Below are 24,261 nucleotides of genomic sequence, written 5' to 3'. Positions count from 1 at the left end.
ATCTACCATTAAAAATAAGTTCAACCGGGAGTCGGGTGGTGGCGCAGTGGGTTAAGCGCACGTGGCGCAAAGCGGAGGGACCGGCGTAAGGATCCCGGTTCGAGCCCCCGGATCCCCACCTGCAGGGGAGTCGCTTCACGGGCGGTGAAGCAGGTCTGCAGGTGTCTATCTTTCTCTCCCCCCTCTGTCTTCCCCTCCTCTCTCCATTTCTCTCTGTCCTATCCAACAACAAAGCAATGTCAACAATGGCAATAATAACCGCAACGAGGCTGCAACAACTAGGGCAACAAAAAGGGGGAAAAATGGCCTCCAGGAGCGGTGGATTCATGGTGCAGGCACCGAGCCCAGCAATAACCCTGGAGGAAAAAAAAAAACAAGTTCAACCACAGTTAACCTTGGACCTGACCTATGAATTGGTTTCACAATTAAACTAAATGAAATAAACACAATTAAACTAAATGAAATAAACATGCTATAATTTGGGAAATAGCTTTCTCATATAAATCCCCATATTTTGAAAATATCAAAATGCAAACCACTTGATAAATTGGTTCTGTAAGTAACCCCATCCTTATCTCCAGAATAGCACATTTTTGCAGCTTCTAAAGAGGTAAACTAGTAATGTCTTGATGGGAAAGTGTTGTATAAAAGCACAGAAATAAAGAACAACAATTGATTCTTCACATTACCCTGACTTGTCTGCTATTTTGAAGTATATAGTTCAAAGAAAAGTGGACAATGTGTTGGTACTAGGAAGCTGCATAAAAATGGAAATTTGCCAAAATAGAAATTAAAATGTAAAAGGACTGTAAGGGTATCAAGAGAAAGAATTACACTTTGGATTTATACCAGTTTGTTCTGTCTTCTCACAACTATCCAGCCCCTGACCTCCACCTGCAGGGGGAAAGTTTTGTGAGTGGTGAAGCAGGGCTGCAGGTGTCTTCTCTATCTCCTCCTTTCCTCTCAATTTCTGGCAGTTTCTACCCAATAAATAAAGATAATAATAAAAAGAAAGAACTTGTAACTGATGTTATACGTTATGTTTCACTTACTTTATAAACGGTTCCAAAAGCACCTGAGCCAAGTACTTTTACTCTTTTGAGTTCAGTTTCTTTCAAAATCCGAAGTTGAGCCTGATTTGGTGCTGTGCCACTTGGAGTTAAAGGTTCTACCAACTGCAAAGCAAAAAGAACATGGGTTATAGAATTTGCAATTTCTCTTTCCTATTTTTTTTACACATACAAAAACACACAAACACATTTCTTTTGACAATATTCTTGTCTTATGGACTGTTTATCCTATCTTCAGGTGTTCTTTCTTTTCTCAAGGTCTGTAGGTGAACACATGTATATCTACTTAAATGCCTATCAGGTTTGGAGAATCTGACACATTAGAAAAAGATAAAAGAAACACTACTGTAGTAAAACTTAAAATCTAGTTGGGAAGTCAAGACAAAAACATTAGAAGAGTTTTTAAAAATGAACACATGTACATGTTCACTATCTGAGATTCTGCTTAAAATGCAGACTCCACTCAGCAGATTTTGGACTAAAGTTGAAATAATATTTTTGACAAAATTTCAATTGATGTCTATATAATGATGATCTCTGGATAATTATTCAGTAGAATGTTATTAAAATATCTTCTTGATGACAAATTCTAAAGTCCTGACTTGATTCTAGATCAAAAGTAAATTATAAAGGATACAAAGAAAAAAATGCCACATGGGCATGTGTGATACCCTACTTTTTTTTTTTTTAATCTTCCAGGGTTATTGCTGCGGCTCAGTGCCTGCACTACGAATCCACTGCTCCTACAGGCTATTTTTTTCCTTTTGTCACCCTTGTTGTTTATTGTTATTGCTGTTGTTGTTGTTGGATAGGACAAAGAGAAATGGAGAGAGGAGGGGAAGACAGAGAGGGAAGAGAAAGACACCTGCAGACCTGCTTCACCGCTTGTGAAGCGACCCCCCCCCCTGCAGGTGGGGATCCTGGGGCTCCAACCCATACCTTCAGTCTTTCCTTGCGCTTCATGCCATGAGCGCTTAACCCGCTGAGCTAAGACCTGGCTCTCAGCTTACTCTTTCTTGACATGAGACAATAATTCTAAGGGCTACTTCAATTCACTCGTCTTAAAAACAACTGCACTTTCAAAATGTCTGTTTTCAAGAGTGAGTGTATTGTAGTCCTCCAATGTGGTTATTTATTTTTTTACCTCCAGAGTTATCACTGGGGCTCGGCTCGGTGTCTGCACTATGAATCCACTACTCCCGGCAGCCATTTTTTCCATTGCTATTGCTGTTGCTGCTATTATTATTGTTGGACAGAGCAGAGAGAAACAGAGAGAGGAGAGGAAGACAAGAGAGGAAAAGAGAAAGATAGACACCTGCAGACCTGCTTCACTGCTTGTGAAGTGACACCGTGCAGGTGGGGAGCTGGGGCTCAAACCAGGATACTTTCTCAGGTCCTTTCAAGGGTCGCGGATCCTTGCACTTTGCACTATGTGCGCTTAACCCAGTGTGCTACCGCCCTCCCCGCCAGTCTTTAGTATAGATGAGTATAGCAATAGCAAGAAAACTGCAAAGATGATAAAATTCTTTTTAATAGGCTGTTTTCTAATATTTCCATAACTAATGTATTTGTATTTCCTTTTTTAATTTATATTACAAAAGCTAATATAACTGCATTTAAATAACAAAAAATCAATCTCAGAATCAAAATTCTCTTGTTAAAAACTGAAAAAAATTATCACTTCCAGAGAATTCTCTTAATTTGAACGCAATTCTGCTGGACTTGTTTAACAGAATTTATATGTATAATATATGTATAATGAAGAATTTTTGGAATTATCCTTTAAATGATACAGGAAACTCTTGAAAGGCTTAAGTCAGAAGGAGGTGGGAAAAGAGACAGGGGCTTGGGAGGAACAGTTGGCTGAGACCCAATGAATGGAAAGTTCCTTCCTGTGAAGTGGTAATAGTAAGCCTGAAATCAGAAAGGAGTGGGGGAGATAGGAACTTGGTATTATGAAAAACGCTTTCATGCCCGAGGCTTTAATTCCTAGGTTCAGTCCCCACACCACCATAAACCAAAGCTGAGTAGTGCTCTGGGGTCTGTCTCTCTGTCTCTCTATTTATCTCTATCTCTATCTATCTCTAATTAAAATAAAACAAATAAATTATACTTTAAGAAAAAAACATAGGCCAGGTGGACTTCCAGCATTTTAAGCTGGAGATGACTAAAATCTATTTTTTTAATGGCTTCATAGTTCTATCTGAGATACTTAAACTCCTAAAATTCTCTTAGGTATTATTTACTTATTTTCACAATAACATTTTCTCCCCAAGGATTTAAATATCATACTTAAAAAAAATTTTTTTATGTTTATTTTATTTATTTATTCCCTTTTGTTGCCCTTGTTGTTTTATTGTTGTAGTTATTATTATTGTTGTCATTGTTGGATAGGACAGAGAGAAATGGAGAGAGGGAGGGGAAGACAGAGAGGAGGAGAGAAAGATAGACACCTGCAGACCTGCTTCACCGCCTGTGAAGCGACTCCCCTGCAGGTGGGGAGCCGGGGTTCGAACTGGGATCCTTATGCTGGTCTTTGTGCTTTGCACCACCTGCGCTTAGCCCGCTGCACTACAGCCTGACTTCCTAAATATCATACTTTTAAAAGAAGGGTAGTTTCATTTTGTGAACCACTAAGGTGGAAAGAGGTTTGCATTTAACTTTGTAGGTCTGTATATCAGTGTTGTCATGCATAGATAGAAAGAATAATTACAACCACTCTACTCTAATCCCCCCTCATTTCACACAAGTAAGCTTCTAACTTGCTTTGGCTTTTTCTATATGCTCTGATATTTCATCAGGTTTGTGCAGTATAAAATGCTAACCTATAAAAACAATTAAATATAATTTTTTATTTATTTAATTTTTTACCAGAGCACTACTCAGCTCTGGTTGATGATGGTGTGGGGACTTGAACCTGGGATTTCGGAGCCTCAGGCATGAGATCTCTTTATTATTTTTTTTTAATTTTTAAACCAGAGTACTACTCAGCTCTGGCTCATAGTTGCTGGGAAATTGTGCCTATGCAGTCACATGTGCCATGTTGTCCCCTCAGGCTACTGCTAGTTCCCGGAGAGTTGGGACATTCTCGGAGTGCCTGTTAATCCATGTTGTGCCCTCAGGGCATTGTCTATATCCCTGCGATATTTGGAGTGCTTTGGTTACTCCTCCCCCTTCCCATTCTCACGAAAGCTACTCCTATAAAAGCCTTTCTTCTTCTGCACCTCGCTCTCTTGCCAGCGCTTCACTCCGGTGTTCAGATGCAGGAAAAGTTACTGCGTGAGGCAGCCATTTTACCTCCACATGGCCCAACCTGCCACTCTAGCACCCAACTCTGAGGTGCCAGCGCAAATAAAGATTTGTGTTTCCTCTTCGCTCTGGACCCCCTCTCTCTCTTCTGTCTTCTCTGTGGCCCGTGCACAACAACACATGGTAGTGTGGGGGATTGAACCTGGGACTTTTGGAGCCTCAAGATTGAAAGTGTGTCTGCATAATCATTATGCTATTTATCCCTCTGAATATAATTTTCACTTGCATTAGAAATCCAAAAATTATGTTAGCCTTTCAGAACGAATAAAATTTACTGAGTATGTGAAAGAAAAAGAAAAATACCTCAGTTTCCAGGAACCTTCTCAAAGCTCTTTTCTTCTTGATGCTTTTCCTTCTAACATAAACTGCAAATGTTAGCCCCATGATGACCAGGATGAAGAGTCCACCTATGACTCCAGCTGCTATTAGAGGAGTTCTGGTAACAAGAAGGGAGAGGGGAGTAAGAAGAGAAGAAAAAGGAAGAGAAAGAACTTTATCCACATATCATAGATCTAGTCAGAAGAAATACAAGTAATTGCATTAGAGATGTCACAAAATGTTTTCCTGGTAAAAAAAAACTACAGCTGTTGCTTTTTAAAATAAATAATAAATAAATAAATAAAACCATGCAAACACAATTAGTAATTGGAGATGAGCAGCCAAAACATGCCTTTGATGAATATATGTACATATATATGTATCATTTGGCAATAGAATGGAGGAAGTATGCTGAAATGTTGACAAGTGTATTTTAAATCATTAAACCTTTACTTTTGGCTATAAATGGAAATGCATTTCAACTCTGTGTTGAGGTATGTATGACTTTCAGCATCTTCTCCGATGCAGGCTTCTCAACAGTGACACTACTGGCACCTAGGACTGGACACTGAGTTGTGTCAGAGTATATCCAATGATTTTGAAGATATTTAATAGTATCCCTGACCTTTGTTTATCAGAAACCTACAGCATCCTTATCATTACTTCCTATGAGTTTCTATATACGTTGCCAAATGTCTGCCCAAATCACCTCCACTTGAGGACACCTGCCTTAAAGAAAGAAAAAAAATAAAAGGGGAGGACGAACTGTAGTAAGGCGAGTCAAGTGCACGAAGTAGGAAGCACAAGGACCTGTTCAAGGATCTCAGCTCAAGCCCTGGGCACCCTGCCTGCTGAAGAGGTCACTTTGCAGGCACTGAAGCAGGTCTGCAGGTGTCTATCCTCTCCCCCTCTGTTTTTCCCTTCCCTCTCAATTTCTGTCTGTCCTACCCCCCAAAAAATAAATCGACAACTGGGCATAAGAGCAATGAATTTGTAGTGCAGGCACTGAGTCCCAGCAATAACTCTGGAGGAAAAAAAAAAAAGAGAAAAAGAAAAAAAAAAACCTCATCTAGAACAAGATACCAATCAGACAGCTGTATTGCCAAAAGTGCTACGTCAAACTCAGTTAAGGGTGACTGCTAGAAGAAAGAGCAAGATAAGGACAAAGAAATGGGTTATATAGGTCTTCACAGTTATGATAACAGGGACAAATATTAAACTGTGACTAATCACTAAAAGATAGCTCACCCACTAAATTATATCTTTCAGATGTGAGAACTTCAGTTTGAGCCCCAGCACCACATGGACATACCATGGATAGCTGAGAGAAGCTCCATAGATGGTGGAAACAGTCATCCTGCAAGATCGCTATAGCCCTGTAGGGTTTGCACAGTAGTATCTGACCTCTCTCTCCTTGTCTAACTCTCTCTTTCTCATTGAAATAAATGAAGAATGAGGCTGGCAAGATATCTAACCTGGGAGTTGCGGAGTGTGTGCGCTTGCTTTGTCACATGTATTGCTCAAGCGCTAGCAGACCCCTTCACACTCGAAGTTTTGGTGTTGTGGTATGTTTCCCTCCCTCTGTCTCTGGGTCTCCCTACCATAAAAATAAAAGTTGGTTGGGAGCTATGAAGATTTGAGAATGTCAACAAATATATACTTTTAAAAATGCTTCCCCACCTGCAGGGGGGATAATTCAAACAGGCAAAGCAGGGTTGCTGGTGTCCATCTTCCCTTCTCTCTCTCTCTCTCTCTCTCTCTCTCTCTATATATATATATATATATATATATATATATATATATATCCCTTCTCATTTTCTCTCTGCCCTATACAATAAAATGGGGGAAAATGGCTGCCAGAAGCAGTGAATTTGTAGTGCTGGCACTGAACCCCAAATAATCCTGGAGGCAAAACATAAAAAAAAGAATAGAATAAAATTAAAAAAAATGCTTTAAAATAATAAAGAATGAAAAAGTTGGATCTGAGGAAAGAGGGGGGGGGCAGAGAAAGGAAGGAAGCGTGGGTGAGTCAGGAGACTGTTCACCCAGCAGAGCATATACACAGCCATGTTTGAAGTCCTAGGTTCAGATCCCAGGCACAAAAAGGAGCAATTGCATCAGTGGAAGCTTCATGGTCCTGTGGTGTCTCTCTCTCTCTCTCTTCTCTCTCTCTCTCTTCTTCTCTCTCTCTCTCTATCTCTTCTCATCTCTCTGTGTATATGTCTATTTTGAGTTAAAGGGAAGAAAGAAAATATCTTCTGGGAGTAGTGCAGTTGTGAGTGACCCAAAACATTTTTATTATACTGATAAAAAGGTCTATAGATCAATTAATAAATGAAAAAGAGTAGTGTCAAAAATAAATTCAGGGTAGTCAGGCGGTAGCGCAGTGGGTTAAGCACACATGGTGCCAAGCACAAGGACTGGTGTAAGGATCCTGGTAGTAGCCTCCAGCTCCCCAACTGCAGGGGAGTTGCTTCACAGGTGGTGAAGCAGGTTGGAGGTGTCTGTCTTTCTCTCTCCCCCCTGTCTTCCCCTCCTCTCTCCATTTCTCTCTGTCCTATATAACAATGGCAACATCAATAACAACAACAATAATAACTACAACAACAAGGGCAACAAAAAAAATAATAATTAGAATAAGAAAAATAAATAAATTCAGAAGGTATTAGATATTTTACTTCTTAAAATGTTTCATTATTAGGTAAGATAAACATTTGAAAAATACCACTAATTATACTCTACAAACATTTTCCATGCTCAAAAATAATATTAACTCCTTGCTCAAAAGTAGTACACTTAGTATAAATGTACATTTTGAAATCAGAGTACTAAAGTATATTAATTGTATACACCATGGCAAATAGCCCAGACTAAAATACATAGGCGCTAATGCATATTTACCATGAGGCTACAAGAGATATAAAAACTAAACAAGCAAACAAAGACTTCTCTGAATGTCCATGTTTTCTTTTGTCAAATATTTTAAACTTCATTTCCCATTTTCAGAGCTCCTGTTTACAACTAAATTATTTTAGGACAAGTATTTTCTTTTGTAACTCTGATCATAGATAGACCAGAAAGTATGACAGCAAATAAACCTACATGAAATTGAAGATTCTAAAGAGCTCTTGAAAAAATTCTACGCTTCTGTAAATGAAGTTAAATCTTCTGAAGATTATGACTGCTATATTGTCATGTAAAACTGAATAAAAACCTTAACCAGTAGTTCTTCTTAAAGGTTGTTTCTTGACAGCTGAAAGTACTGTAACATGGAGAAATGCTGCTATAATTCAAGTAGATTTTCCTAAATGGAATCTTCTAAAGATATAAAATCCTATGCTGACAAAGTTGAACTATTCTATAGGCACAAACTCGTCACTGTGATGTGTTTTGGTGTGTGTAAGATAATATTTTTGAGCATGCCATTTAAATATATATTTCAGGAATATTAAGTTTTCAACCCAAGGTACAATTTTGAGCTCAAGTGCCTGTTAGATTCTTAAAAAGGCACGCTTCCAAAACAGGGTTGTGCTTTAGTTACTTCAACCCAATTTTTATTACAAGAGATTTATGTTTTGTTGAGAAAAAAGGCCCAAAATTTTGATTGTAGATATGATCTAAACCTTCTGTTTATTTAAAAAAAAAAGTGTGTTTTTGAAAATTTGTTAATGCCACTGTGAATTAAAAAAATGCATTTTGTCATACATGCGTTTGCTTTTCTTTTTAAAAAGAATCACTTCTTTGTAGGTGCACTTTTTATTTTTAAATTACTTTTAACGTTTTTATTAATATATAAGTAATGATTTGTAGGACAGTAAGATTACAGAAGAATAATATCACAACACACCTACCACCAAAGACCTGTGCCTCATCCTCCAAATTATATTCACTGCAGTTCTCACAGTCTTAGAGATAGTTTGTCTCTCTTATTTACATTATTTATTGCAGTTCACGTGTTTTAATTATAATTGTATCAGATGTCAAATCATTGTAATTTATAAAGGCTAGTGCAATGAAAATAAGACATTTAAATACTGAATAGAATAAACTTCAATGTTTTCCTACTTTGCATTAACTTTTAGGATTTTTTCCTCCAGCAGTTCCTTGATTGAACTGAATTTCTTGACCCTCTTCTACCCAATAAAAAATAAATTTTTAAAAGGAAAAAGTAATAATAATAATAATAGGAAAAAAACAAATCATTGCCCAAAAGCTTAGTTTTACAATAATGCTCTCCCTTTTTGTTTATTCTGAATTTTTTTCAGTTAAAATTAATTTTGCTATTCCTTATCCACTTTTAAACTGTAAGTACTTCTGTAGAGATATTTTATTATAATAAGTGTATAATAAGTATAATATAATTTAGTAGTCTGAGACATTTTATTATCATTGTTCCTTATAATTAACACTAAATTTCATAAAACAAGTCAGTTTGGAAAGTCAATATTTACGTTTAATACTATATACTTACAAAAATACCCTTAAACTTTGATACTACTTAGATAGTTTTAAGTGTAGGATTGCTATTTTTTTCAGATGAGAATGGGCATGGTCAGGGTGGTATTGCCACAGACAGATGCCTACTGATAGTTAATTTTTAACTTTTTAAGATAACCCTTTTGATAAAAATAATATACCTATTTTATTCTCTTTCTCTAAATATCTTTATATCCCTCTTTGGCCTAATGTTGGGTATTGCCAACTAGTTATATGAGTGTTTTCCCATTATGTGTCAGAGAAAACAAAACAAAATCACTGTTAATAGTGAGTTCATAATGGTCAATCACCAAGGGAATTACTTCCTTACATGCAACAGTGGAGCAGGTGGAGAGATAGCATAATGGTTATGCAAACTGACTGACTCTCATGCCTGAGGCTCCAAAGTTCCAAGTTCAATCCCCCGCATTACCATAAACCAGAGCTGAATAGTGCTTTGGTAAAACAAACAAAAAAACCTACCGGGAGCTCCCTTACAAACATACACCCCAAGTATAAATGATAGGACATTTCAAGTGTCAAGTCTAAGCTTGGACTAACAGGAAGTAATCAACTTTGTGATTGTAAAATAGTTTTTTTTTTTTTTTTCCTCCAGTGTTACTGCTGGGGCTCAGTGCCTGCATCAGGAATCCACCGCTCCCGGAGACTTTTTTTTTCTTCTCTTTCTGGTTTATCGTTGTTGTGGTTACTATTAATGTTGTTATTGATACTGTTGTTTGATAGGACAGAGAGAAATGGAAATAGGAGGGGGAGAGAAAGATAGACACCTGCAGACCTGCTTCACCGCCTGTGAAGTGACCCCCCTGCAGGTGGGGAGCCAGGGGCTCCAACCTGGACCCTTATGCCGGTCCTTGGCACTTAACCCGCTGTGCTACCACCCAACCGCTGATTGGACAACAGTTTAACGAAACGGATATAATTCCATTACTCATAAACTAATAAGGCTTCTGGATCACAAATGAACTGGCTAATTTACTTAAAAGTATATAATTTGGTTTTAAAATTACATTTAGAAGTTCAGAAACAATACAACTAGATCCTATCATCTTAAAACTCAACTGGCTGTCTTAAGTAGTTATATAAGAGTAGTGTCTCTCAAAGCTATTGCACCTTTATAGCCAGATATAATCTTACAAATCATCATTATGTCTCACTGGGAAAGATAAAACGTAAGAGAATACACTGAATTATTTAAATTTATTCAGGAGGTGAAAACCTATGAAAAATAAGTTAAATGAAATCTAACCAATGCTTTCTAACTTGCTATGGATCAAAATCAAGTTTATTATATTTGAGAGAACATTTAAATTATTGCCAACTGTGGTAAGGACATAAGAAACTATCAATATTTACTAATCAGGTAAGCAATTTACTTACTCACTTACTTATGAGTGAATGAGAGAAAGAATGAGAGAAGAGGAATAGGACCAGAGCAGTAGTCTGCTCTGGCATAGGTGGTGCTGAGGATTTAAGCACCTTCCTCTGTTGCCTGAAATAACCAGTTGGTGCTCTAATAGGATAAACTATCAGAACACGAGTTCTGTTCAAATATGATGCAGAATTTGACTGTCATGGGGTTTTTAGTCCATAAAGTCTCACTACCATCTCATTTTATTTTCAGTGTGAAACACTCTAATAGAAATGATAATGTCGGGTGTCCAGCTGTAGTGCAGCAGTTTAAGTGCAGGTGGCCCAAAGCTCAAGGACCTGCAGAAGGATCCCGGTTCAAGTCCCGGCTCCCCAACTACAAGGCAGTCGCTTCACAGGTGGTAAAGCAGACCTGCAGGTGTCTATCTTTCTCTCCCCCTCTCTGTCTTCCCCTCCTCTCTCCATTTCTCTCTGTCCTAACCAACAATGAACGACATAAACAACAACAATAATAACCACAACAAGAGCAATAAAAGGGGGGAAAATGGCCTCCAGGAGCAGTGGATTCATGATGCAGGCACTGAGCCCCAGCAATTAACCCTGGAGCCAAAAAAAAAAAAAAAAAGAGATGACAATGTCAAAGACTTCCTATCCCGATATTAAAATTTTTTCCTTACACAGAAATATAAATTTTTTGCTCTTTTAGCAGCCTAGAGTTTATATGACTTAAACAGACTGATTATAGACTTTCCATTAATAATGACAGTATATTTAAATTTATTGTGATATACACTGTATTTCCATAATTACCACGTGGTGTATATAGCATGACTCTCATATTAATAATAAGGTTATAAGCTCTAAAAAAAATCCAGATATCCAACTAAGTTCAAGGATAAATAGTATTGCTAACATTTTATATCTGGATATCTTATATGTGTCTTGTTGTTAATCTTTACAAATAGGATCCGTTAAAATTGTTTTTAGAGGGCAAGAGTAGATAGCATAATAGTTATGCAAAGAAACTTTCATGCCTAAGGCTCTTATGTCACAGATTCAATAGTCCATACCACCAAAAACCAGAGCTGAGCAGTGCTCTGGTAAAAAAAAAAAAATTAGAGTAAATATGTTCATTTTTTTCAATACCTATATTTAATAGAACATACATTCAATAGGGGTTAAAACAGATTCTGCTTTTATCTTAACTTACAACTTATAATAAATCTCAAGGAACTATCATTTTATCTGTATCATTATGCTGTATTCATTGTGGTTTAAGTCATTATGACTTCATTGAAGTTTAAGAGTGACATTATTCTTCACTTAGCTTCATTTATTTCAAAGAGAAAACAGTTCAGATTTCATTATTGTTGTTGCTTTGCTTAAAAACTGGATTTCCTTTAGGAAAGGAAAAGATAAGCTGTCACTGTCATTTTAACACTTGTTCCAACTACACTGCTACTTAGACTTACACATCACAGTTCAGATTTGAAACAAGAGACCTTGAAACTCCAGGAAGCACTGGAATTTCCCAGAAGACATCCATATAAGGGTTACTGCCTCCTGCAAGTGAACCATACTACCAGAGTTTTTTTTTTTTTCCTCCCTGCTGTCAGTTGTATTCATTTTGACCCAGAATTCCAAATGCTCTATAAATATGACACATCTTTTCTTTGTGAGCAAATTAAAGTGGTCTGGGTCAGATTCTGAGGTAGGCATGCATTCGTTGACAGTTATTGTTTTTACATGATGAGATCTAAGATATTACAGGATGTCTCTATTTTTTGATTAGTATTTCAGATGCTTCAATAAGATCTTAAATGTGGTCTAAAGTAAAAGTGCTGAAGTAAATGAATTTCAAGTCCCTCTTCCTAACCAAATGTGACTGCATCTTTGTCTTAATACTTCAAGATAAAAATGTTCATTTTGGCACACCTACCCTGATTCTAACTGCTCACTTTTTAAGTTAGAGATACATAGATAGGTAGATAGAAAGAAAGAAAGAAAGAAAGAAAGAAAGAAAGAAAGAAAGAAAGAAAGAAAAAAAGAAACAATATAGCACCTGCACTTCATAGTGCTCTCATATGGTGTTATGGCCTCAAACCCAAGAACACACATGGTAAAGTATGATTTAGACAGGGTGAATTATGTCCAGGCTCCAACTCATTTTAACATGTTGAATTTTACATATTTTTCAGTTACAGTTTACAGACTATTTCAGTAGCAATATTACCACTAGACTATATAGTAACATCATTTCGAGTTTTTATCTCTAGAATTAACTTCTGAGAAAAAAAAATCTAACAGTTTCATGCTAATCCTTCCCTACTCATCATAGGTTATGTTAATGTGTTTTTTTCCCTTGTCTTTTACAATTTTGGGAAAATTATATAAATGTGTACATTTGCTTTTGGAGGATATTTCATAGCTAATGAGATTATTTTGAGAAAGTTCTTTAATTAGAAGGTATAATTAAGTTGAACTATTCTGTGGCAGCTTCGCATCTTTATTTAATTATTTATTTCCCTTTTATTGCCCTTGTATTTTTATTTTATTGTTGTTGTAGTTATTACTGTTGTTGTTAATGATGTTGTCTTTGCTGGATAGGACAGAGAGAAACAGAGAGAGGAGGGGAAGACAGAGAGGGGGAGAGAAAGATAGACACCTGCAGACCTGCTTCACTGCCTGTGAAGCGACTTCCACTAGTCCTTGCACTTCACTCCACATGTGCTTAATCTGTTGCTCTACCACCTGACTCCCGCAACTTTGCATTTATATAATCTTGTCATTTTAATAAAAATAATCTTAAATTTCATATTTTAATAACTGCTAACAATCTCAATTTTATAGCCATCCCTGTGACCCAATTTACTTCATTTTTTCTATCATATTTACAGAAGTATTTCTCCTGAACACTACATATCTATTTCATAAACACCCGACACTAAACTTGATATAGTTATTTATAATTATTTTCTTGGACTCTATATTTGAGGATATATGCAGTCCATTTACAAATCTATATTATTTCCAGGGAAATTTTAAGCTCCAAGAGATCTGACATTCTTATTTCAACTTTTCTATTTTTCTATACCCCTAAGTCACATGTTCTAAGATGGTCAACAATTATTTATAAATGAATGAAACAATATTTGACCAGAATCACTTGGTATATCTTTTTAGTGTTTGAGACAATTGTAAAAAAAATATAGAAACAAATATTCCTAACATTATTTTAATTTTTTACTTTCTTGTTATTTCCTGTCACAAAAATTAGTTACTAACTCTCCACTGTCAGGGCTACTAATACTTTTCTTACTGTCAACTCAATCACTTTTTATATCTATTCCTGACCAAGAACTTAGTAACATTTCCTCTGAGTAACCACTTTCCCCTTAAAATAGTTCCAATCATACGACATTCTCTGCTGCATCCTTTATTTGTCTTTAAAAAAATTTTTTTTTTTGGTCCTGATTTTTTCCTTATCTCCCTGGCCTCTAAATGTAGTGAAAATGTCTCAGGACTTAACTTTTGGTTATCTTTCCTTTGCTATTTATACTAGGAGTAACTTTATTTTTTTAAAGAATATTTATTTATTTATTCCCTTTTGTTGCCCTTATTGTTTTATTGTTGTTGGATAAACATTGAGAAATGGAGAGGAGGGGAAGACAGAGAGGGGGAGAGAAAGATAGACACCTGCAGACCTGCTTCACTGTCTGTGAAGCGACTCCCCTGCAGGTGAGGAGGCGGGGGCTCGAACTGGGATCCTTACACCAGTCCTTGCACTTTGTGTCACCTGCACTAAACCTACTGTGTTACCATCCGACTCTCTCTAGGAGTCACTTCTATCTACATAGTAATCTAACCAGCATGAACCTCTCATCTTAATTCGAACAGATTCACTAGCCTACTACATTTAACTTAGATAACTAATAATACCATTGCCTTAGCAATACAAAAATATAAATTGTGATTCCAATATCCTCTCTCCTAAAACGATTTCCTTTTTCTTCCTTGAAAACTATTTCCTTTTTCTTCTTGATTCATTCCTATGTTGACCACTGTGATATTATTTTTGTTTTCTTCCACAGCATAGTTTCACTTAAGTTTGCAAAAAGCTTACAAATACATAGTCGGACACTTACTATCACATTTTTCTTTTAGTTGAAATCTATCCTTTCAAGGGCAATTTAAAAATTATAATCAATATCAGTTATTCCTATATAGCATATACCATGGCATCAGCTGACTTCTGGTTTAGTTTAGTTCTTCTAAGGGTCTTACCTCCATGAATAAGGTACAGATTTCAGATATCTTTTGGGACAGATATATTCAGAAACTAAAGGCAATATAAAGGCATATCTAATTTTTAAAGATATGTTTATTTATTAATAAGAGAAAGAGAATCAGAGAAGCACTCTGGCATATGGGATGCAGGATATTGAACTCGGGACTTCATGCTTTAAAGTTCAGACCTATGTCTGCTTTGATATCTCTGAGGTACTGTTTTCAAATGTACAATATTTTTTTTTCTTCTTCATTTGGAGATGCCAGTGATGCTGAGGAAACTGGAAATAGCTCATCCAGGCCTTGAGTTCTTTCCTGAATCTTTTTTTAATAAAGTGGTTTGACCTTCCTACCCCCAACCCTGCCAGGATAAATAACTGAAAGTACAAATTTAAGTGCTAGAACTGTGTCACAAATGTATGTATATTTCTTTGATGTCTATTTTATTGTATCATTAAAAAACTAAAATGTTAATGAACAAGCAACTGAATGGCATATTTATAAAACTTTTAATAAATTATATGTTAATTCAGTTTGTAAAAGCAAATAAATGCTTCAAAAATTTCAGAACTTCCTGTACATTTTTAACTTAGCAAAACAAAACCTAGTTTTAAAAATTTTTTTTAATGTTTATTTCCTTTTTGTTGCCCTGTTTTTATTGTTGTTGTAGTTATTATTGTTGTTGATGTCGTTGTTGGATAGGACATATAGAAATGGAGAAAGGAGGGGAAGACAGAGAGGGGGAGAGAAAGATAGACACCTGCAGACCTGCTTCACCACTTGTGAAGCAACTCCACTGCAGGTGGGGAGCCGGGGGCTCTAACAGGAATCCTCATGCCGGTCCATACGCTTTGTGACAGGTGCGCTTAACCCACTGCATTACTGCCCAACTGACTTCCTGTTTTTTTTTTTTCCCACCACTTGGGACTCAGTGCCTGACTCTATTGTTCTTGGAAACCATTTTATTTTCTTTTTATAGGAAAGAATAGCAAATGAAATTGCTGCAGAAGCTAACAATTCCAAATTTTATTTTACTAGTATTCAAGTCAAGTTCTAGCTGAAGAACAAAGTATGCCCAGATATTCTACTTTTCCCTTCTTTTCTTGAATCTTAACAACTAGATGCATTATCACAGAAAAACAGGCTTTAAGGGGCCAGGTGGTGGTGCACCTGATTAAGTGCACACACCACATGTGTACTACATGCCCCTGATCCCTACCTGCAGGGGGAAAGCTTCACGAGTGGTAAATCAGGGCAGCAGGTATCTCTCTGTTCTCTTTCTATCTCTTCTCCTTTCAATTTCTCTCTGTCTCTATCTAATTATAAATAAAAAATATTTTTAAAAAACAGGCTTTAAAAGCAAAGATTAAATCAATGTTTCACCCTTTTCTATTTAACTATTGGTAACTCTGGAGTATTTATTATGTTGGTTAAAATTATCACACGTTTTGATAATTTACTAGGTATTACTTTCTTCAGTCTTGAGTAAATGTTTTTGAAGTTTGGAGACAAGGCAAAGAAGATGCACCCCCATCCCCCCGCCCCACCCCTTTTTCCTCTTTTTTCACAAGTAGCACTCAGTTGATATTTGTAATATTTCCTCAATACTATAGATTCTGAATTGTTTAATGCACTCCAAAAAAAAGTATGTCCATTGCCATACTTTAAATTATTGGTAACATTCAAAAGCAGTAAAATGTTTTTCTGATCTATAAAATTTAATCAAATATTGAATTTGGAAGATCATTAAAGAGATCAGAAAATCACTAGCAGAATAGAAAGCAAACAGAATTTTTCATTCACTTTGACATGGAAAAATTTTTAAAAAATCCAATTTCTCTAATTTCTGTGCTCTTAATAGATTGGAAGTAACCCAAGGGGGAAGGAATTAGAGGGCAATAACAGTTTTTCTTTTATACTATTATACAGAGGAATTGGATAAAAGATAGACACTCCTTTAGAAAAGCTATTGGTCACTGCATCCTACCTAAAGTAATGTTTTCAACACAGAATGTATTGCTTTTATCTTCTAAAGGGAGGTTTATTGTGACTGAATTCACTAAGAACCTCACAATTTAAGCACCTAATAACAATGTTCAGTAATATAACTACTTTTTAAACATATAAATGCCCAACCCCTAATTAGAATGCATTTCTAATTATGGGGAAATCTATTTTATCCTAAAGTGAGGACTTAGAAGATTTTAGGATTCTACAGATGTTCAAAAACAAATTTAAAGTCACCAGATAATGTAAAAGAAAAAAAAAATCCAACCTAAATCAATTCAAAGAACACTGACAGGGATCCGGGTGGTGGCACAGTGGGTTAAGTATACATAGTGCAAAGCGCAAGGACCTACATAACAATTCCAGTTAGAGCCCGGGACTCCCCACCTGCAGGGGGTTCGCTTCACAGGCTGTGGAAGCAGGTCTGCACGTGTCTCTCTTTCTCTCCCCCTCTCTGTCTTCCCCTCCCCTCTCTATTTCTCTCTGTTCTATCCAACAATAACAGTAATAACAATAATGAGGGCAACAAAAGAAAAAAAAACACTGACATAATATAATAGTAAAATGACTTTATACTTTGCCTGAAACCATTTCATTTATACGCATAAGAAATCTCTATTCCTCAGGAAAAAAATGCATCTGCATGAGAAAGATTCTTTCCTATCCAGAATATTTTTAAATTTGTCCTTTATATATTATTTTCAATTACTACTGGAATTAAGGATACTCTCAACATGAGACCATAATCTAGATATAATATACAGTAGAGGATTATTTCTTTTGGATTTATTAATATATAATTCCTTCTAGGGCTTTTAATTTTTTTAGATTGCAAGTCTGTGTTTATCCAACCAGGGTATTATTTAAATAAATGGTTTACCATTACTTGCAATTTCAATAGTCAAGTTAATATAAATTTTCAGTTTTTGTGATGGCAAATAAAGGGGGAAAAACAAGAAATAACAAACAGTTAATATAGCATTATTTCTCCCTCTCTCTCTGCCACTGAATTGATTGCTGGAGAACACTATATATATTAGACGTATACTGGAACCACTGAAGATATTAATAACTATTAATATTCAGCTGTTAATAAAATAGGGAAAAATAAGTAACAGTTATAAGCTTGAGGTGGTATCCATTGAGAACAAACTTGCAAAATTTTAACAAATAATGATGTGTTCAGTATTTGAAAGACAGAAAAGTGAGAGTGAAAGATAGAAAACTTTTGTAGCAATCTAGCTTTGGAAAGACTTAATTACATGATACTAAGGTTTTTTTCAGTTTTACCTGTTAATTCAAAAGTATACTCTGGTAAAATCATCCTATGAATTATTATTATAATAATAATGTTTTATAGATGTATACATGTCCATCTAAATTTACTTAAAACCAATTAAAATCAGCACTGTAAAACATCAATTAAACTTCCTGAATCATTAACTACTCTCTATAACGTAATTTAGACTGCCATAGAGAACATGATAAATTCACTATAAGAAATTTAAAGCCAGGGATAAAGAACGGTCATTCTATGCAACCAATTCTCATGCCTGAGACACCAGAGGTCCTAGATTCTATCTCCTATGCCAAGATCTCCCAAACTTGAGTAGTATTCTTGTCAAAAAATTACAAGAGAAAACGCCATGATTCTTTCATGGAATGAAATCTCCAAGTAACTCAAACTCTGACACCTTTTGGTAAAAACTTTATAACCATACTTTGATCTGAATCAAACTTAATTGTATACAGGTTTTAAAATGATTAGTTACAAAAGTCCATATATATATATCATACTTTAAGTGTATCATACATAATTATATATGCAAAGTATATATAATTACATATGTATGGTCAGACTATTTCAAATGCTTTTAAAATATTTTGTACTTTTTTATAATTTATAATTTTCCATATATTTCAATTTATTGAGTAATGATTATCAATTTTGAATAATAAAATGGAATGTTTATATGAATTTTTATTGGTGGTACATTAATGCTATGGAAGGCAATACAATGGTAAAGAAGGAATTATAACTATTCATCTAGTCAACTGTCTATGATGTATTACTTAGTAGATTTCTGAGTAATGTCTATTGTATATTAACACATCTTCTAACAAACAAAAATCTTTATTATACTTCATTACTATGGATAGATTGGATGAATGAATAAACATTACATATATATGTGCATTAATACACTTCATGTATGACATCTGGAACTTTAAATGTGATTTAAATATGTCAAAAAGTATACTCATGGTAGGGAAAAATAAACATAAAATGAAATACTTAAATTTGCCTAATATGCATTAAGTATCAAACTGCTGAATTCTACCTTACTTTACTTTTGATTTTAAAACCAGGTAATATGGAGTAAGTGCTAATATAAGAATCATTACTTGAAGATGAATTTAGGTCCATTATAGCCAAGAAAGTATTTTTAAGGGCTATTCATCATAATTCAGTACTTAAAGAGTATTATAAAAATATAAAATAGGAAAAATTATTTTAGTCTGATTTCCAGATATGCAGTTCAGTACCTGAACAATTGCTACTGTTTGTACTAATGCCATAATTTGGAGTAATTATGATATATCAGCATTTTGCAATTATCACTACAGGTACTGAAAATCTGCTGATTTCTCAGAACACATACAGGATGTGGTTAGCTTTTGATTAAATATTTAATAGTTTTCTAATTAAATGAGTCTGGAATCGCTGATAGAAGCCACAATCTGCTCACTTCATACAAAAATAAAAATGTGCTGCCCTTCAGTTGGATATGTGTAAGGTGATACAAAGCAAATTATTAATGAATTTTGAATTTATATTAGAATATTTTAAATGCAAAAATTATTACATTTTATATATGAATTTAATGGTCAACAGCACTACTACCTTCATACATGCACACTTATTGAAATACAACCTATTTCCTTTTGGCAAAATTATTTTATTTACCTCTTGAAAGAAAATACTGACCACTAAACAGAAACACCCTTAACTTTTGTTTACTCATCTGCCTTAGTCTGTTTCTGTTCTCACTTCTTATATGCTGAAAAAAAAAATGGTGGTAAGGAATCTTTTTCTCTAAATCTAATGTTTTCACATTTCCTTTGCCTCCTACACCCAGTGTTTTCAGAACACTATGATGGATAATCTTTCTCTTTCTTTAGTTCCAACATTTTACTCTCCACAAGACCTTCCAGAACAATTTCATCCATCTTCAAAATTTCTTTCTCCTGATAGTATTCCCTCTCCAACTATTTCCCCATATTTCTCTTCCTTCATAGAGAATTTTCTCAAAACAATTAATAGTTGACTCTATTTTAACATTCCTATTTGCTTTTAGCACATATGTATATATGCTGAGACTTCTGTATCAGTATATTAATTTCCTGTTTAATATCATTTGACTATATTAAAATAATCCAAATCCAATATATTCAAACCTAAAATCCTATCAGATATAGTATCTCTTATTTCTCTGTCATAGGTCCCTTAATATTAGGTCTCTTAATACCCATAGTTTTGGCAGCAAGATAATTAGGAACAATTATTATCATTTTCTTCTCTTCTTTCATGTCCAAACATCTTATCCAATATCAATCTAACTTCCTAGCTTCCCAATTCCCTGATCATTCATATTCAATAGTCTCACCTACACACTATGATTCATTATACTAAATACTTACATCATTAGAAATTCATTTCAATACCCTTCTTTCACACTAACTACTTTGCTTCTTCTAGTTCATTTTCTCTGATATCTCTACTTCAACAATATTTGACCCAATCATTCTATGATTATAAGTCGGTTTCCCTTAAGTGCCTATGCACTACATTACTCAAATTAGACTTTCAAAAATGTAATAGTTTCTATCTAGTTATTTATTTTTAACCAGAGTGCTGCTCAACTCTGATATATGGTGGATGAAGCCAGGGATTAAACTTGAAACCTTGAAGCCTCAGACATGAAAATCTTTTTGTATAGGCATTATGCCATCTATCTCCCTGGCCCATTCACATTAGTTAGGATGTTTTTCTACTCTCTTATTTTTGTTAACTTACTGGTCTTTATTTGTTTGTATAAGTACTCACCTGGAAAAACATCACTGCTGAGTAAACCTTTAATACACATCTTAACAATTATTATATTCTTGGTTGGGTGGTGCGCACCTGGTTAAGTACATGTGTTACAATGCTTAAGGACCCAGGTTCAAGGCCCCAGTCTCAACCTTCAGTGAGAAAGCTTTGCAAATGGTGAAGCAGTGCCGCAGGTGTCTCTCTGTCTCTCTCCATATCACCTGGCACTCACTCTAGTTCTGCCTGTCTCCATCCAATAAACTAAAAAATATATATAAATAAATTTTAAGACATTATTAAATTCCTGAATAAAACATAATGTTAAAACACAGTAATTTAGGATCATTCTATATTATAAGAAAAGTATTCAAGTGGGGGCATCTTACTACTCTCTAATAGTACTGCTATAGTTCTATATAGAATTATGCCCTATTGGTGGCTTGCTTCCAAGCTTATCCTTTTACAAAATTTACAATATTATCCCGTAACTCTAATCTAAGATGATGACCTCATCTTATTTTAATAAGTTGTGAATAGCCCACCTATCCCTAATAACTCCACCATCTTCCTGCACACTTGCCTATGTACACATTCTGAGTTCTTCCCATTTGAAATAGATACATAATCACTATTTCTTTTTATAATCAATATTCTACATGTGTATTGACTTCCATCCATTCAAAAGAATAAAACAAGCATTGTAATGTTTCATCATCTCTTGGGAGATAATTTTTTAGAAACTTATCTCGAATCATTCCTGTCAGCTTATAAGCATGTTTCATTTTCAGTGTAAGTAAAATAAAACTCCCATATTTCCTTGATCTCATTTTCTCCTTTGTAGAAATCACCTTGAAATGTTTCCCAACATAAGCAGTCTCCATTTTTTTCCTTTCTCCCTTTTTTTAAAAGATTTTATTTATTTATTAATGAGAAAGATAGGAGGATAGAGAGAAAGAACCAGACATCACTCTGGTACCTGTGCTGCAGGGAACTGAATTCAGGACCTCATGCATGAGAGTTCAATGCTTTATCCACGGCACCACCTCCCAGACCACTCCTTTTTCCCTTTCTTAACTCATTATATCTTCACCAAATCAATGAAAACTATTCCTATCATTTCATGTTTCATTTATAACCCTCATCTTTTCAAATAATATGGTTAATACTGCAGTCTTAATTACAATACATAGTCTCATTACCCTCCTCCTAGTAATACTTAGTTCACTCATCTCTTCCTGAGATTTCTCAATATTGCCATCTTCTCTGAGTCAATCTTTTGTGCTCTGCTATATGCATCTCCTTTGTTCTATACACTCAATGATAAACTATGTGACTAATTACTCAGTTGATAATTTCTGTCAGTGCTTTCTGCCAGTGAAATCTCATGTAATATTATAAATTTTTAATAGGACTGATGATTCATAACTTCACTTGACTCTGATGTTTTATATCTGTCCATGGAAAAAGCTGTACTTAAATATCAAATAAATATCTCAGGGATCCCAAGAGATTTTTTTATTTTCTCCAATATTAATCATTCAATCTCGATTTATGACATCAACTTGCACTTACATGGGTAAAAAACCCAAATGTCCTATATATTTTCTCTTGTACTACAACTCCTACAATATCCAATTTATTTTGTTTGAAACAGCTTGGCTTCATAGTAAATAATCATGCAAACATAGTCAGGAACCAATATCTAGTGATACTTCTCTCCCATTACATTATAAATTTTTTGACAATGGAAAGTTTTTGTTTGCTTCTATTCATTCACTCCTCATTGCTTTTACCACTGCCTGTGAGGTAATAAATACTATGAATATTTCCTGACTACTTATGTAACAAATGGAAGAGTTTGATTTTATTTTTGTTGTGTAATTTGGTTGTATTAACAATGGGAAAATGTTTCAGAAGAAATCAATTTTCTCTTTTGAAACAGAACCAAGTAATACACAGTCTAGTATTCATGCTTTGTCATCCGAATTCATTTCTACTTTCAACAAACTTCACTGAATCACAGAAATCCCAAAATATATAGGAAGATAGAGAACCAAAAGAAAACAGTGGTTAGAACTGGCACTATATCACCTGTTAACTTATTGTGGAGTGCTAAGTTTGTATTTTTACTTCTGCTTTTGATAAGTGAATCTGGGGTGACAGCATCAATGACTATCAGGACTAACAACACAAGAAGTTCACATATGGGACCAAAGTAGTTTCCCAAAACTTTCAGCATATATAAGATTGTTGTCCTAGGATACATGAAAAAACTAAGTCTATATTTATTCATAAATGTTTTAGTCGCTAGTATATTAATAATGAAAAAGGCATATTAAAGTATATCACTACTATAGAGGTTTACATGTTTAGTTTATGGGAAGTATTCTTTTTTGACCAAAAATTCTTAGATCTACTGCTAGGTTAAATTTTGCTGTGAGAGAAAAAGCATCATAAGGTTGATGCTATACAGGTGAGAGTAAGGACTAAGGAAAAGATAATGACAAAGTTGTTTAAGTGGGTTAGAGGATAGATAATACTTCAAGCCCCTGGCTCCCCACCTGCAGGGGAGTCGCTTCACATGCAGTGAAGCAGGTCTGCAGGTGTCTTATCTTTCTCTCCCCCTCTCTGTCTTCCCCCTCTCCATTTCTCTCTGTCCTATCCAATAATGATGACATAAATAACAACAACAGTGACTACAAACAATGAAAAAAACAAGGGCAACAAAAAGGGAAAATAAATAAATATAAATTTTTTTTAAAGTGTAGTAAAAAGAAGAAGACAGATCATCATCCTCATAATAATAGTTCTTGTGGTCTGGTGTGGGAGGTGGCACTGCGGTCGAGTGCATACTTACAGGCATGGGTTTCTCAGGTGGTTCCCAGTACCACATATGCTATGGTGTCTTCACTCTCTCATTTCTTCCCTCCAGCTTTCCTCAGCCCTTCCTCCTTCCCTTCCTCCCTCTCTTCCTCTTGCTAGTAAACAAATGTATTCTAAGTAGTTGTTAACTATTCTTTCATTTGGAAATCAGCCTGGTGGAAAAGAATGAGTGTGTTTTCAAAATCAGTCACACACACCTGAGCTCAAATCTGTTCTGCTACTAATTGTCTGAGTAAATTTTCTTATTTACAGTGAACTTAATTCCTCATTTGTAAAATAATGGTGGCGACTACTATTTTTATATGTTTGTCATGAACATTAAAGGTAATAATGCAATGCACTTGATAGGTGCTTTAGATTAAAAAAAAATTCTTTTACAAAAGAATGGTAAGTTGATGATGGGTGGTGAGGTATACTAACAGTTATTTT

At 35.0% G+C, this 24,261-nt stretch overlaps 1 protein-coding gene across 2 annotated transcripts in view; it reads right to left on the bottom strand.

Annotated features, from left to right (window-relative positions):
• ERBB4 (erb-b2 receptor tyrosine kinase 4) overlaps positions 1–24,261 on the bottom strand; it is a 1,141,529-nt gene that overhangs the window by 264,880 nt on the left and 852,388 nt on the right. For both annotated transcript variants that reach the window (XM_007524518.3, XM_007524517.3), the window contains exons 17-18: positions 4,683–4,815; positions 1,053–1,175 (exon numbers count right to left, since the gene is read on the bottom strand). In XM_007524518.3, the coding sequence (XP_007524580.2) occupies positions 1,053–1,175; positions 4,683–4,815 (256 nt within the window). The remainder of the gene's footprint in view (positions 1–1,052; positions 1,176–4,682; positions 4,816–24,261) is intronic.

This window comes from Erinaceus europaeus, chromosome 7 (assembly GCF_950295315.1).
Source record: "Erinaceus europaeus chromosome 7, mEriEur2.1, whole genome shotgun sequence".
Classification (NCBI taxonomy): domain Eukaryota; kingdom Metazoa; phylum Chordata; class Mammalia; order Eulipotyphla; family Erinaceidae; genus Erinaceus; species Erinaceus europaeus.
Note: the sequence above shows the minus strand (reverse complement) of the source record. Positions and strands in the feature narration are given on the sequence as shown.